The sequence below is a fragment of the Polyodon spathula genome, chromosome 55 (assembly GCF_017654505.1).
Source record: "Polyodon spathula isolate WHYD16114869_AA chromosome 55, ASM1765450v1, whole genome shotgun sequence".
NCBI classification, from domain to species: domain Eukaryota; kingdom Metazoa; phylum Chordata; class Actinopteri; order Acipenseriformes; family Polyodontidae; genus Polyodon; species Polyodon spathula.
In genome coordinates, this window is record NC_054588.1 from 120,636 (window position 1) to 134,211 (window position 13,576).

At 51.3% G+C, this 13,576-nt stretch overlaps 1 protein-coding gene across 2 annotated transcripts in view; it reads right to left on the reverse strand.

The window, feature by feature from the left end:
* LOC121307343 (sarcoplasmic/endoplasmic reticulum calcium ATPase 1-like) overlaps window positions 1-13,576 on the reverse strand; it is a 44,780-nt gene that overhangs the window by 9,918 nt on the left and 21,286 nt on the right. For both annotated transcript variants that reach the window (XM_041239519.1, XM_041239520.1), the window contains exons 7-18: window positions 12,484-12,781; window positions 12,136-12,302; window positions 11,460-11,548; window positions 11,028-11,130; window positions 8,704-8,835; window positions 8,366-8,491; window positions 7,971-8,189; window positions 7,664-7,775; window positions 4,468-4,691; window positions 4,103-4,323; window positions 3,274-3,476; window positions 2,998-3,083 (exon numbers count right to left, since the gene is read on the reverse strand). In XM_041239519.1, coding sequence (XP_041095453.1) covers window positions 2,998-3,083; window positions 3,274-3,476; window positions 4,103-4,323; window positions 4,468-4,691; window positions 7,664-7,775; window positions 7,971-8,189; window positions 8,366-8,491; window positions 8,704-8,835; window positions 11,028-11,130; window positions 11,460-11,548; window positions 12,136-12,302; window positions 12,484-12,781 — 1,980 coding nt within the window. The remainder of the gene's footprint in view (window positions 1-2,997; window positions 3,084-3,273; window positions 3,477-4,102; window positions 4,324-4,467; window positions 4,692-7,663; window positions 7,776-7,970; window positions 8,190-8,365; window positions 8,492-8,703; window positions 8,836-11,027; window positions 11,131-11,459; window positions 11,549-12,135; window positions 12,303-12,483; window positions 12,782-13,576) is intronic.

Consider the following 13,576-nt stretch of genomic DNA (forward strand, 5'->3'; position numbering starts at 1 on the left):
TGTACGCAGTGACCTGGTCCTCCTGCCCCTCACACTGAGGTGAAGTGCCTGCTGTACGCAGTGACCTGGTCCTCCTGCCCCTCACACTGAGGTGAAGTGCCTGCTGTACGCAGTGACCTGGTCCTCCTGTCCCTCACACTGAGGTGAAGGTGAAGTAATTCAGACAATCCTGCTCTCTGGGAGTGAAGTCTGGGGTCATGAGTTCAGATTACTCAAAGTGGGATAAAACCCCCACAGAAATCACGCACCACCTGCTCCGTGAAGAGGTCCTGCACACACACACAGAGAATCCCCCAACAACAGCTGCAGAGCTGGGAGAGTCCCTCTGCTGATCCCCATACACAAAGGAAGAACTCAATTCAGCAGTGTAAACTCCCTCCACTTCAAGCACTGGAATCAGTCTCAGGCAGTGCACTTAAACCAGGTTTACATTCCTACCTGCACCCTCCAAAACTTCCATTAATATCCAGGAGAGCCCTGGCACTGAACCCACCAGACACAAGGCACTGAAAAGACACTAGGCTCTGCCCTGGTAGAAAACTACCCCCTCTACTGGAGAGAACAGATTAAACACCAAAACAGGCACCCCCTCTACAGTTCTCTCAACAGAGAATACACCCTGGCAGAGAATCTCATTATCATCAAGAACCCCAAAACCAAAAGTCTATTAACTAAACCAGAATCAGTGACCACAAACTGGCTATTGAAATGGGCAGCACAGAGCACAGTGGAGACCCAGAGAGGAGCGACTGAACCCAGAGACACAGTGGAGAGATTGAGACTGAGACCCACTTCATCCTCCACTGTGAGAGGGAGGTACAGAGCTGAGAGAGAGAGATACTCCCTCAGACTGGCAGACAGATTAGAGGGCTTACTTCTCCCGAGCCAACAGGAGAAACTGCAGGTCTTACTGGGGGAGAGGAGAGAGGGGCCAGTGGTAGCTACAGAGTTTGTAGCGTCCTGCCACAGGGCCAGAGACACAACTAGCCAGGCTCACATATATCATTCTCTATTTCATGTTTGTTTCGTGTGTTCATGCAGTGTATGTTTAGCAATACTTGTTGAACTTGTCATGCCAATAAAGTATTTGAACTTGAACTTGAACTTGGGTGTGAGAGAGAAGAGAGGAGAGGACAGGCAGTAAGAGAGAGGGAGGATAGGAGAGGAGGAGGGAAAGAGTGAGAGGAGAGGAGAGGATGGAGTAAGAGAGAGGGAGAAGGATAGGAAGAGTGGAGGAGGGAAAGAGTGAGAGAGGACAGGCAGTAAGAGAGAGGGAGTATAGGAGAGGAGGAGGGAAAGAGTGAGAGGAGAGGAGAGGATGGAGTAAGAGAGAGGGAGAAGTATAGGAAGAGTGGAGGAGGGAAAGAGTGAGAGGAGAGGAGAGGATGGAGTAAGAGAGAGGGAAGAGTGGAGGAGGGAAAGAGTGAGAGGAGAGGAGAGGATGGAGTAAGAGAGAGGGAGAAGTATAGGAAGAGTGGAGGAGGGAAAGAGTGAGAGGAGAGGACAGGCAGTAAGAGAGAGGGAGGATAGGAGAGGAGGAGAGAAAGAGGGAGAGGAGAGGAATGTCTGTCTGTTTCTCTGTCTTTTTATCTATGTCTCTGTGTCTCTGTCTGTCTTTGTCTCTGCATCTGTGTCTCTGTGTCTTAGTGTGTCAGTCTGTCAAATTCAAAGGTGCTTTGTTGGCATGACAACATTAGCGGTGTTGTCAAAGCAGTTACAAGTGCAGTATATAATACAAACACTATGAACATCAACAATGAAAAGGAATCATTGAATAAAGAAGTAGGAATGTAAAACTGAACACAGTAAATAAACAAATGATCCCCTCCTGTCAGTGCCCCTGTGCAGAGCGCTCACTGTGTGTCAGCCTGTGACAGGCACACACATACTAGGCAGCCAGTGGGGCTGTGTGTCCCTCGCCCAGTAGGACTGCCACTCTCCCTGGACTGGTCACGTGTGGGAAGAATGTGTCCCTTATTTGTGTGCATTTACTGCAGTGTAATAGAAAGTGCAGTCGACAGTCTCCACATAGCCTCTCCCAGTCCACAGTGACCTGTGTCTGTGTCGCCTTTTTCAATGGCCAGGTTGTGGTCACTGAGTCTGTACTTGGTCAGGATCTGCCTCTGCTTTGTGTCTCTCACCCTGACCAGTCTCTTTTCAGGGCCTGACAGCATTCAAGTTTGCTTTGTGTTTTAGTTTCTTTGTCCCAGTGAGTGAGTTTTTGAGGTGATATAATTTGGTTGACTCTGACTGGCATTGTTTTAGCAGTGCTGTCCTGAAGCTGGCTGATGTCAGTGCCCTCAGTGCAGTGAGCTTCAGAACAGCTGGCTGAGGGGCCTCTTCTCTGAGCTGAGCTCTTGACTGGTCTGGGATTGTCATGGTAGGATTTTGCGCTGCTGTAGTTTAATTGAACCCAGTATTTTAGTGCTCTTTTTAATATTAAGAATCAGTTGGTAGTGAGATGATTCAGCCCTGCATGCATGAAAAAGCATTGCTGTTTTTCTCTGCACTGTTAGTATATTTTTACAGAATTCTGCATGCACGATTTCTGTTTGATTTGAAAGCTCCCTGATGCACTGACAGTCAGACCCAGGTAATGTGCAGTACCTGCTTCCTGAGATCTGTTTTTTTTCTGGAAGACCATAACTCTGGTCTTGTCCAGGTTTAGTGCCAGGGCCCAGTTCTGACAGTACAGCTCTATCAGTGACAGGCTTTGCTGAAGTCCCTGCTCTGTGGGGGACAGCAGGACCAGGTCATCTGTGTAGAGCAGGAATTTCATTTCTGTGTTGTGTAAAGTGAGACCAGGGACTGCAGATTGTTCCAGCACTGTATCCAACTCATTGATGTAGAACAGTGTTGGGCTCAGACTGCAGCCCTGTCTCACTCCACGACCCTGTGCGAAGAATTCTCTCTCTCTCTCTCTCTCTCTCTCTCTCTCTCTCTCTCTCTCTCTCTCTCTCTCTCTCTCTCTCTCTCTCTCTATCTCAGTTTCCTCACCAGCTGGTAGTAGGAGACTTCGGGTCCATCCTCAGCGTACAAGAACCACCAGGCAGCGGCTCCAACAGTGGCAGCGCCAACATAGGCTGGGAGAGAGAGAGGGAGGAGAGAGAGCATGAAAACAGTATCTCAGCACTAGTTAAAAAGCAGAGACATACACACACATGGAGAAACATAGACAGACACAGAGACACACAGAGATACACACATAGAGACACACATACAGAGACACACACACACAGACTGACGGAGGGACAGACAGACTGAGGGACTCACCTCCAATGGCCAGGTATCTGAAGAACAGCCAGCCGGAGATGAGGGGCTCCTTGGCGCTGCGGGGGGGCTTGCCCATGATGTCCAGGTCGGGGGGGTTGAACCCGAGGGCCGTGGCGGGGAGGCCATCTGTTACGAGGTTCACCCAGAGCAGCTGAACGGGGATCAGAGCCTCGGGTAGTCCGAGCGCAGCAGTGAGGAAGATACTGAGGCAGAAGAGGAGAGAGGAGGGGGTTAGAGGAGAGAGGAGAGAGAGGTTAGAGGAGAGAGGGGACCAGAGAGGTGAGAGAGGAAAGAGGAAAGAGAGGAAAGGGGAACGAGGAGATAGAGGAGAGGAGGGGAGAGGGGAGAGGAGAGAGGAGAGGTTAGAGGAGAGAGGAAAGAGGAAAGAGGAAAAAGGTTAGAGGAGGAGAGAAGAAAGAGGAAAGAGGAAAGAGGAGAGGGGAGAGGAGAGGAGAAGGGGAGAGAGGAGAGCTTAGAGGAGGACATATATAATATATATAATATATATATATTATATTAGAATAGAGAGATCTATAGATAGAGAGAGAGAGAGTAAGAGAGAGAGAGAGAGAGAGAGAGAGAGAGTGAGAGAGACTCAGTCAGAGATAGTGTAGATAGACAGCAGCCCCTCCCTCTGTCCCCCACAGACATGCCCTCTGTCTGAGGTAATCCAACACCTCCACCTCTGTTGTTGAGATATCGCTCTTACGCCTGCGGCGGCCTCTCCTCCGGATCGGGGGGGCCCTCCTCTGCCGGCGGCCACGATTGGAGGATAAGTTCTCATCCGGGCCCAGCACCATCCTCAAACGCAGCAGCCTCTCTCTCTCACCACACCACCTCCCCCACGTTGGATGAGATGAGGTATCTGATGAACTGCTTCATGTTGTTGTAGATCGCTCTGCCCTCCTCCACGGCGGCCACGATGGAGGAGAAGTTATCATCGGCCAGCACCATCTCAGAGGCTGACTTCGCCACGGCCGTGCCGGAGCCCATCGCAATACCGATCTCAGCCTTCTTCAGAGCGGGGGCGTCGTTCACCCCATCACCCGTCTGAGAGGGGGGGGGGGGTCATCAATATGAGATAAGGAGGAGAGGAGAAGAAAGAGAATTCCCTTTTTAGAAGGAACACTACGATCTTGGATCTGAAAGAGATATGAATTGATATTAATATAGATATTGAATCTGGTCCCTCACCATGGCGGTGATCTCATCAAAGGACTGCAGGAACTCTACGATCTTGGATTTGTGGGACGGCTCCACTCTGGCATAGCAGCAGGCTCTCTTCACTGCCTCTCTCTGCTCGGCAGGGGGGAGGTCATCGAATTCACGGCCCGTGTAGGCGCGGCCGGTCACCTCCTCATCCTCCCCGAAGATTCCAATACGACGACAGATAGCCACTGCTGTGCCCTTGTTATCACCTGAGAGAGAGAGAGAAGGGGCAGAGCAGTTAATAAAGATATATACAGAGAGAGGGGGAAAGGAGGGGAGAGAAGGGACTGAGGAGAGAAGGGAGTGAGGAGAGAGGGGAGAGGGGAGAGGATTGCGTGTGTGTCTTGTATTTACTGCATCTTGTAAAGAGCTTTGTGATGGTGGTCCACTATGAAAGGCGCTATACAAATGAAGATTGATAAAGATTGATTGACAGAGGAGAGAAGAGATTGCAGAGGAGAAACCTCCTCTTTCTCACCAGCTCGTCATATAAATCTTCCAGATTATAGCCAAAGCACAGTTTGTAGCCCCAAAATACATCATACTCCACACAGGGCCAAACAACCTGCCCAAATCACTGGATTGACTGGTCCTAACTGGCCACACAGCAATTCCCCACCAGCAAAATCATTGTTTCCACATTGCTGCTGAGAAAAGATGTACCAAAACACATTATTCATGAGATTAACAGGAAGATCTCAAAGAGCTGAGCTCGCCTCCCCTGTGTGCACCCATCACCAAGCCCTCCAGCTCAAACACCTGTATGACGAAGCCCACCTCAACCATCAAAGATGTCTCGGCTCGTTACACCAATTTATAAAAATGGAGACAAAGTATACCCTAATAAATATAGGGGCATCTGTGTAAAACAGTAACACCCGAATACTGATCTTTCTGACAGAACACAGCATGCTGAGTAAAGACCAGCTCTACAGCTCACATGTACACCCTGCAGACCATTATTAACAAGTATGTCAATCAGACCAAAGTGCTTGCTTGTTTCATCGACTTTAAAAAAGCCTTTGAATCAATCTGGCACCCTGGTCTCTTCATCAAACTCCTCCAAAGTGGTACAGGATGTACAATATTATTAAATCAATGAGCTCAGAAAATAATAGCATGAAAATTAAGAACAAAAGTTTTTCACACAAGCCAGGGGAGTGAGACAAGGGTGCAACTCTCTTTAACATCTATGTGGATGAGTCTGGCTACAGTGCTGGAGCAGTCTGTCCCAGGAGTAATTCTGGATGACACTCAGATTAAATGTTTGCTCGATGCTGATGATCTGGTTCTGTTATCTCCCACAGAGCACGGGCTCCAGTAAAGTCTGAACCTGCTGGAGCAGTATTGTGAAACATGGACTTTAAGCTAAAAACGAACAAAAAAACAAGATTATCAACCAATCCTTTTGCACAGCAGTGAAGTTTGGGGCCCTACTCAAAATTGTGAGTACAGTAACTGGGACAAAAGCCCAACAGGAATTCTGCAAAAACATCCTGCAGTTGCACAGGAATGCTCCAAGCAAATGCTTGTAGAGCTGAGCTAGGTTGTTTTGCCTTACTGATCACTGTACAAGAGAAAACTTTTTAGGTACTGGAGTGATCATAATTTAGCAATTGAAAAGGGTTGACACAGATCCACCTGGAGACCCAGAGAGAGGAGAGTGTGAGCACTGTGAGCCAGGCCACACAGAGACAGAGCTCCACTTCATACTGCAGAGAGAGAGGAGAGTGTGAGCGCTGTGAGGCAGGCCACACAGAGACAGAGCTCCACTTCACACTGCAGAGAGAGGAGAGTGTGAGCACTGTGAGGCAGGCCACACAGAGACAGAGCTCCACTTCACACTGCAGAGAGAGGAGAGTGTGTGAGCACTGTGAGGCAGGCCACACAGAGACAGAGACTGCAGAGAGAGGAGAGTGTGAGCACTGTGAGGCAGGCCACACAGAGACAGAGCTCCACTTCACACTGCAGAGAGAGGAGAGAGTGTGAGTGAGGCAGGCCACACAGAGACAGAGCTCCACTTCATACTGCAGAGAGAGGAGAGTGTGAGCACTGTGAGCCAGGCCACACAGAGACAGAGCTCCACTTCATACTGCAGAGAGAGAGGAGAGTGTGTGAGCACTGAGCCAAGCCACACAGAGACAGAGCTCCACTTCATACTGCACTGAACCAAATACTAGCTGTTCAGAGACACATTCATACCCAAATTCACGAGTCACATCAGTGACTTCACCCACCTCACAGAAACAGACAAATGACAAATATCAGAAGTGGGGACAACATCTTGACTAGCTGCAGAATATGTTATTGCCTGCCACAGTCTAAGAGACAAAAACTAATCTGCATTGAAAACATGTGTATACGTTTTGTCTGTTTGTTGTTTGTGTGTTTATTGTTGTTTGTGTTTTCATGCATTTTAATTGCTTTGGCAAAACTTGTGTATTCTTGTATGCCAATAAAGCTTATAGAATTGAATTGAGGAGAGAGAGGAGAGAGGAGAGGAGAGAGAGGAGAGGCGGGAGAGAGAGGTGAGAAGTGTTGGTGAAGGGAAGATGAGAGAGGAGAGATAGGGGAGAGGAGAGAGAGGAGAGAGGTTAATATATATATATTTGAACAGAGAGAGAGAGAGGGAGAGAGAGAGACAGGGAGGGAGATATAGGGGAGGAGAGAGGAGAGAGGGGTTTAATAAAACAGATGGAGAGAGATAACTTATAAGATCATAAGACAGATAGAAATAGAAAATAAATACATAGTGTGGCAGGGGAATGGAGAGAGAAGTGTGTGTGTGTGTGTGTGCGTGTGTGTGTGCTGACACTAGCGCTCCATTGCTGGTACCCTAGGGGCAGCACCTGTGTGTTTATTAAATCTGCTCGCCTGTGTGGTATGTCAACACCACTTGCTCTGTGTCTGACTTATTATCAGTGATGACCCATGCAGGTAACACCCCCATTACAGTTTGTGTGTCTCTTTCTCTCTCTTTCTCTCTCTCTCTCTCTCTGTCTCTCTCTCTCTCTGTGTTTGTGTTCTGTGTGTGTGTGTGTGTGTCTCTCTCTCTCTCTCTCTCTCTCTCTCTCTCTTTCTCTCTGTGTGTTTGTGTGTGTGTCTCTCTCTCTCTTTCTCTCTGTGTGTTTGTGTTCTGTGTGTGTGTGTGTTGTAAGCGTCTTGCTCGCATGTTCCTCACCAGTGATCATGATGACACGGATGCCAGCGGCGCGGCACAGCTGGATGGATCCCGTCACCTCCTTGCGGGGGGGGTCCAGCATGCCCACACAGCCCACGAAGGTGAGGTCATTCTGGGGGGGGAGAGACAGGAGAGAAAAGGGGAGAACCTTCAATACAGAGGAGAGGGAGAGGGAAGAGGAGTTGGGAGGGGGTATTCAAATTCAGAGAGAGGAGAAATGAGGAAAGGGGGAGTGGAAAGGAGGGGAGGAGCAGTTCCAGCAGACACACAAACAGACAGACAGACACACAGAGAGACACACACACACCTCATATTCTACGAACTTGGTGGAGTCCTCGAGGTTCATCTCCTCCAACTTGAGGGGCGAGTCGCGGGTGGCGAGGGCGAGGCAGCGCAGGGTGTCCCGGCCCGTCCCCCACTCCTTGATCACTGTCAGGATCTTGTCCTTCACCGGGGTGGTCAGGGGGACGCGGGTTGTCCCCACGCGGACGTAGGCACAGCGGTCAATCACACCCTCGGGGGCGCCCTGGGGGGGGAAGACGGAAATGTTGAACAGAATGCAGGAATTGCATGTGTGAGCCACACGGATGTGATTCTGGGATTGTGTTTGCTTGGAATTGCATGTGATTGATTGGAGTGATTGTGACTGTGTGTGGTATGCGTGTGATTTGTGTGTGATTTGCGTGCGATTGCGGGACTCGCCTTGACGAACAGCTTGCTCCCCACAGCTGCGCGGGATGCCTTGGCGGGGTTGCAGTACACAGACATGGACTTCCTGTCTCGAGAGAACTCCAGAGTGAACTCCTTCTTCATCAACTGCTTGATCACCTGAGAGAGGAAGAGGGGGGGGAGGGAGTTTAGAGACCCTGTTTTAATGAGGAGGGGCAAGGCTGTTGATAGAGGAGGGGCAAAGGTGTGTTTACAGGGGGTAGAAGGTGTATTTTAGGAGCCAGAAGGGTAGAGGGGGTTCAGAGAGGAGGAGTGTGGTGTGGGGTGTGTTTAGAGACGGTGTGGGGTGTATTTGGGGACTCTGTACTCACGGAGCAGCAGGCATTGGCTCGCTCCACCTTGGACAGGCTGCGGACCTCAGTGTTGAAAACATTCATCTTCTCAACCAGGCAGCACAGAGCAGTCTCTGTGGCCTCACCAACCTTCTCATAGATACCCTTAGACTGAGAGAGAGAGAGAGAGAGAGAGAGAGAGAGAGAGAGAGAGAGAGAGCTGCGATTCTCTCTCATGATGCAGCAAGCTCTCTCTCTCTTCTGCCTCTCCACACTACTCCTCTTCTCCTCCCCCCCTTTACCCCTCCACACCTCCGTCTCCCCCTCCTCCTCCTCCCCTCCCCCCCCACACTCTCCTCCCCTCACCTCCTCGCGGTGGAGGAGGAGGAGGAGGAGAGGAGAGGAGGGTGGAGAGGGGGGAGGAGGAGGAGGAGGGAGTGGAGAGGGGGAGTGTGAGTAGGAGGAGGAGGAGAGGGGTGTGAGGAGGAGAGGAGGGAGTGGAGAGAGGAGTGTGCGGAGGTGGAGAGGGGGAGTGTGAGGAGTGGAGAGGGGGTGTTTAAGGAGGAGAAGAGGAGAGAGTGGAGAGGGGGAGTGTAAGAAAGAGGAGAGGAGGGTGTGAAGAGAGGGTGTGTGAGGAGGAGAGAGTGGAGGAGAGGGGGAGTGTGAGGAGGATAGAGTGGAAAAGGAGTGTGAGGAGGGAATGGAGAGGGGGAGGAGTGGAGAGGGGGAATGTGAGGAGGAGAGAAGTAAGTAGAGAGGGGGAGTGCGAGGAAGAGAGGAGAGAGTGGAGAGGGGGAGTGTGAGGAGGAGAGGAGAGAGTGGAGAGGGGGAGTGTGAGGAGGAGAGAGGAAGAGAGAATGAGAGAAGGGGGAGTGTGAGGAGGATAGAGTGGAAAAGGAGTGTGAGGAGGGAATGGAGAGGGGGAGGAGTGGAGAGGGGGAATGTGAGGAGGAGGAATGGAGAGGGGGAGGAGTGGAGAGGGGGAATGTGAGGAGGAGAGAAGTAAGCAGAGAGGGGGAGTGCGAGGAGGAGAGGAGAGAGTGGAGAGGGGGAGTGGAGGAGGAGGAGAGAGTGGAGAGGGGGAATGTGAGGAGGAGAGGAGAGAGTGGAGAGGGGGAGTGAGGAGGAGGAGAGGAGGGAGTGGAGAGGGGGAGTGTGAGGAGGAGAGGAGAGAGTGGAGAGGGGGAGTGTGAGGAGGAGAGGAGAGAGTGGAGAGGGGGAGTGTGAGGAGGAGAGGAAGGAGTGGAGAGGGGGAGTGTGAGGAGGAGGAGAGGAGGGAGTGAGAGAGAGGGAGTGTGAGGAGGAGGAGAGGAGGGAGTGGAGAGAGGGAGTGTGAGGAGGAGGAGAGGAGGGAGTAGAGAGGGGGAGTGTGAGGAGGAGGAGGAGGAGAGAGAAGGGGAGGGGGTTCAGAGAGGAGGAGTGTGGTGAGGAGGAGGAGAGGAGGGAGTGGAGATGGGGAGTATGTGGAGGAGGAGAGGAGGGAGTGGAGAGGGGGAGTGTGAGGAGGAGGAGAGGAGGGAGTGGAGAGAGGGAGTGTGAGGAGGAGGAGAGGAGGGAGTGGAGAGAGGGAGTGTGAGGAGGAGGAGAGGAGGGAGTGGAGAGGGGGAGTGTGAGGAGGAGGAGGAGGAGGGAGTGGAGAGGGGGAGTGTGAGAAGGAGGGAGGAGAGAGAGGAGAGGGGGGTGGTGAGGAGGAGAGGAGGGAGTGGAGAGGGGGAGTGTGAGGAGGAGGAGAGGAGGGAGTGGAGAGGGGGAGTGTGAGGAGGAGGAGAGGAGGGAGTGGAGAGGGGGAGTGTGAGGAGGAGAGGAGGGAGTGGAGAGGGGGAGTGTGAGGAGGAGGAGAGGAGGGAGTGGAGAGGGGGAGTGTGAGGAGGAGGAGAGGAGGGAGTGGAGAGGGGGAGTGTGAGGAGGAGGAGAGGAGGGAGTGGAGAGGGGGAGTGTGAGGAGGAGAGGAGGGAGTGGAGTGGGGAGTGGGAGTGTGAGGAGGAGAGGAGGGAGTGGAGAGAGGGAGTGTGAGGAGGAGGAGAGGAGGGAGTGGAGAGGGGGAGTGTGAGGAGGAGGAGAGGAGGGAGTGGAGAGGGGGAGTGTGAGGAGGAGAGGAGGGAGTGGAGAGGGGGAGTGTGAGGAGGAGGAGAGGAGGGAGTGGAGAGGGGGAGTGTGAGGAGAAGAGGAGGGAGTGGAGATGGGGAGTGTGAGGAGGAGAGGAGGGAGTGGAGAGGGGGAGTGTGAGGAGGAGGAGAGGAGGGAGTGGAGAGGGGGAGTGTGAGGAGGAGGAGAGGAGGGAGTGGAGAGGGTGGGTGTGAGGAGGAGGAGAGGGAGTAGAGAGGGGGAGTGTGAGGAGGAGGAGAGGAGGGAGTGGTTTGTACCTCGTTGTAATCCAGGGAGGAGTCGTTGCACAGAGCACAGATTGTGGCCAATTCAACCAGGCCATCATACTGACCACACTTGATCTGCTTGTCATTCTTGGTCCTTAAAGAGACAAACAAACACACAGACAAAGAGAGAGACACAGAGAGACAAAGAGAGATACATAGAGAGACAGAAACACACATGTTAACCTCAGTACTATCTGTGGAAGTTGCAGTTTTTCATTTTAAAAACGTCTGGACACTGGATCCCGGTAAGTGAGGCATTGTGGGTGCTGTAGTTTTTAAACTATGTCCTTTTCAAAGGGTATTAAATAACTTGGTAGGCTAAGAAAAGAACTACAGCTTCCAGAATCCCCCGGTGCACTGCACACTGGGTCTGGGTGAGCATGGCATTGTGGGGGCTGTAGTTTTTTGAGGTCCGATACTCACACGTCTCCCTCGGGGGTGTATTTGGAGCCGGAGATGTTGAACTCATTCAGGCTGCAGACGTCACCTTCAACTTTATCGACAGTGAACATCTAGAGAGGGAGAGAGGGGGAGAGAGCCTGTATATCAGACATGAACTGAAACAGGACCAGTAAAACCTTACAGAAACTCCCTTCTATCATACACCTGTGTACAAATAAATATCTTTATATGTGTTGGTATTATTTAAATGTTTTTGTATCTTTTTAATTTGTAATTATTTGATATGATGTTTTTATTAATATTTATTTTGCAATTGCTTTGGTAATACTTCTGCTGTAGTCATGCCAATAAAGCATCTTTGAACTGAATTTAATTGAGGGAGGGAGAGGGAAAGAGTGAGAGAGAGAGTGAGAGAGAGAGAGGGAGAGAGAGAGGGAGAGGTGTCAGACTGGGTATAATACTGTACTGTCTGTGAATGTGAGTGCATGTGAGTGTGAAACTGTTGTGTGTGTGTCTCAGTATCTCTCAGTGTGTATCTCAGTGTGTGTCTCAGTATCTCTCAGTGTGTGTCTCAGTGTGTGTCTCAGTATCTCTCAGTGTGTGTCTCAGTGTGTCTCAGTGTGTATCTCAGTGTGTGTCTCAGTGTGTCTCAGTGTGTGTCTCAGTGTGTATCTGTCTCGCTGTTTCTCTCTCTCACCTTGCACACAGACATCTGGTTGGTGGTCAGGGTGCCTGTCTTGTCTGAGCAGATGACCGAGGTGCAGCCCAGGGTCTCGACGGAGGGCAGGCTCCTCACGATGGCGTTCTTCTTCGCCATGCGCCTTGTACCTAGAGCCAGACAGGTGGTGATGACAGCAGGGAGACCTGGGGGGAAGAGAGGGTTGGGGAGAGGAGGTATTACACACTGTACTGAGGGGGAGAGAATATGATGTCAGTACAGATAGATAGACAGACACACAGATACTCAGATAGACAGACAGATGTACTGTATAAAGACTTAGACAGACAGACAGACAGACAGACAGACAGACAGACAGACAGGTACCCTCTGGGATGGCAGCGACGGCCAGGGCCACGGCGATCTTGAAGTAGTACACGGCGCCTCGGATCCAGGAGCCCCCGTGGACCGGGTCGTTGAAGTGTCCGATGTTGATGAGCCACACAGCCACGCAGATCAGCGAGATCACCTTGGAGAGCTGCTCTCCGAACTCGTCCAGCTTCTGCTGCAGGGGGGTCTTCTCCTGCTCCGTCGCCGCCATCTGGTCACGGATCTTACCGATCTCCGTGTTCACACCCGTGGACACGGCCACGCCCAGCGCCTTGCCAGCTGCGATGTTAGTGCCCTGAGAGAAAGGGAATACACAGCTTGGTGAGGAGAGAGAGAGAGAGAGAATATACAGCTCAGTGAGGAGAGAGAGAGAGAGAGAGAGAGGGAGACAGGAGAGAGAGGGGAGAGAGAGAGGGAGAGAAGGGAGAGAGAGAGGGAGAGAGAGGGGAGAGAGGAGAGAGAGAGGGAGAGAGGGAGAGAGAGGGGAGAGAGAGAGAGAGAGAGAGAGAGAGAAGAGAGAGAGAGAGGGGGGAGAGAGAGAGGGGAGAGAGGAGAGAGAGGGAGAGAGGAGAGAGAGAGAGGGAGAGAGAGAGAGGGAGAGAGAGAGAGAGAGAGAGAGAGAGGGAGAGAGAGAGAGGGGAGAGAGAAGGGGAGAGAGAGAGAGAGAGAGAGAGAGAGAGGGAGGAGAGAGAGAGAGAGAGAGGAGAGAGAGAGGGGAGAGAGAAGGGGAGAGAGAGAGGGAGAGAGAGAGGGAGAGATAGAGAAAAAATACATCAAAGACTTTGACTTTTTATGATCCCTTATTAATCATTCGAATTAAAATCCATTACAATACAATAAGGTAAAAACACAAGAAAATAAAGATTCCTGCTGCCTGGGAGATCGGCCTATCCCTCCCCAGCGCATCAGCATTAAAATCATAAAAAAAAAATCATGTTTTCCTTAAAAACAGGTTTTAAACAAATAAAAGGATCATAAAATATCTAGAGAATTATTTTAAAATCAGCACATAGTGACACCGGTCTCCAGCTCTTAAAAGGCAGAGGTCTCCTTTCTTGGGCAGCAGTGTGATCACTGCCTGCACCAGCTG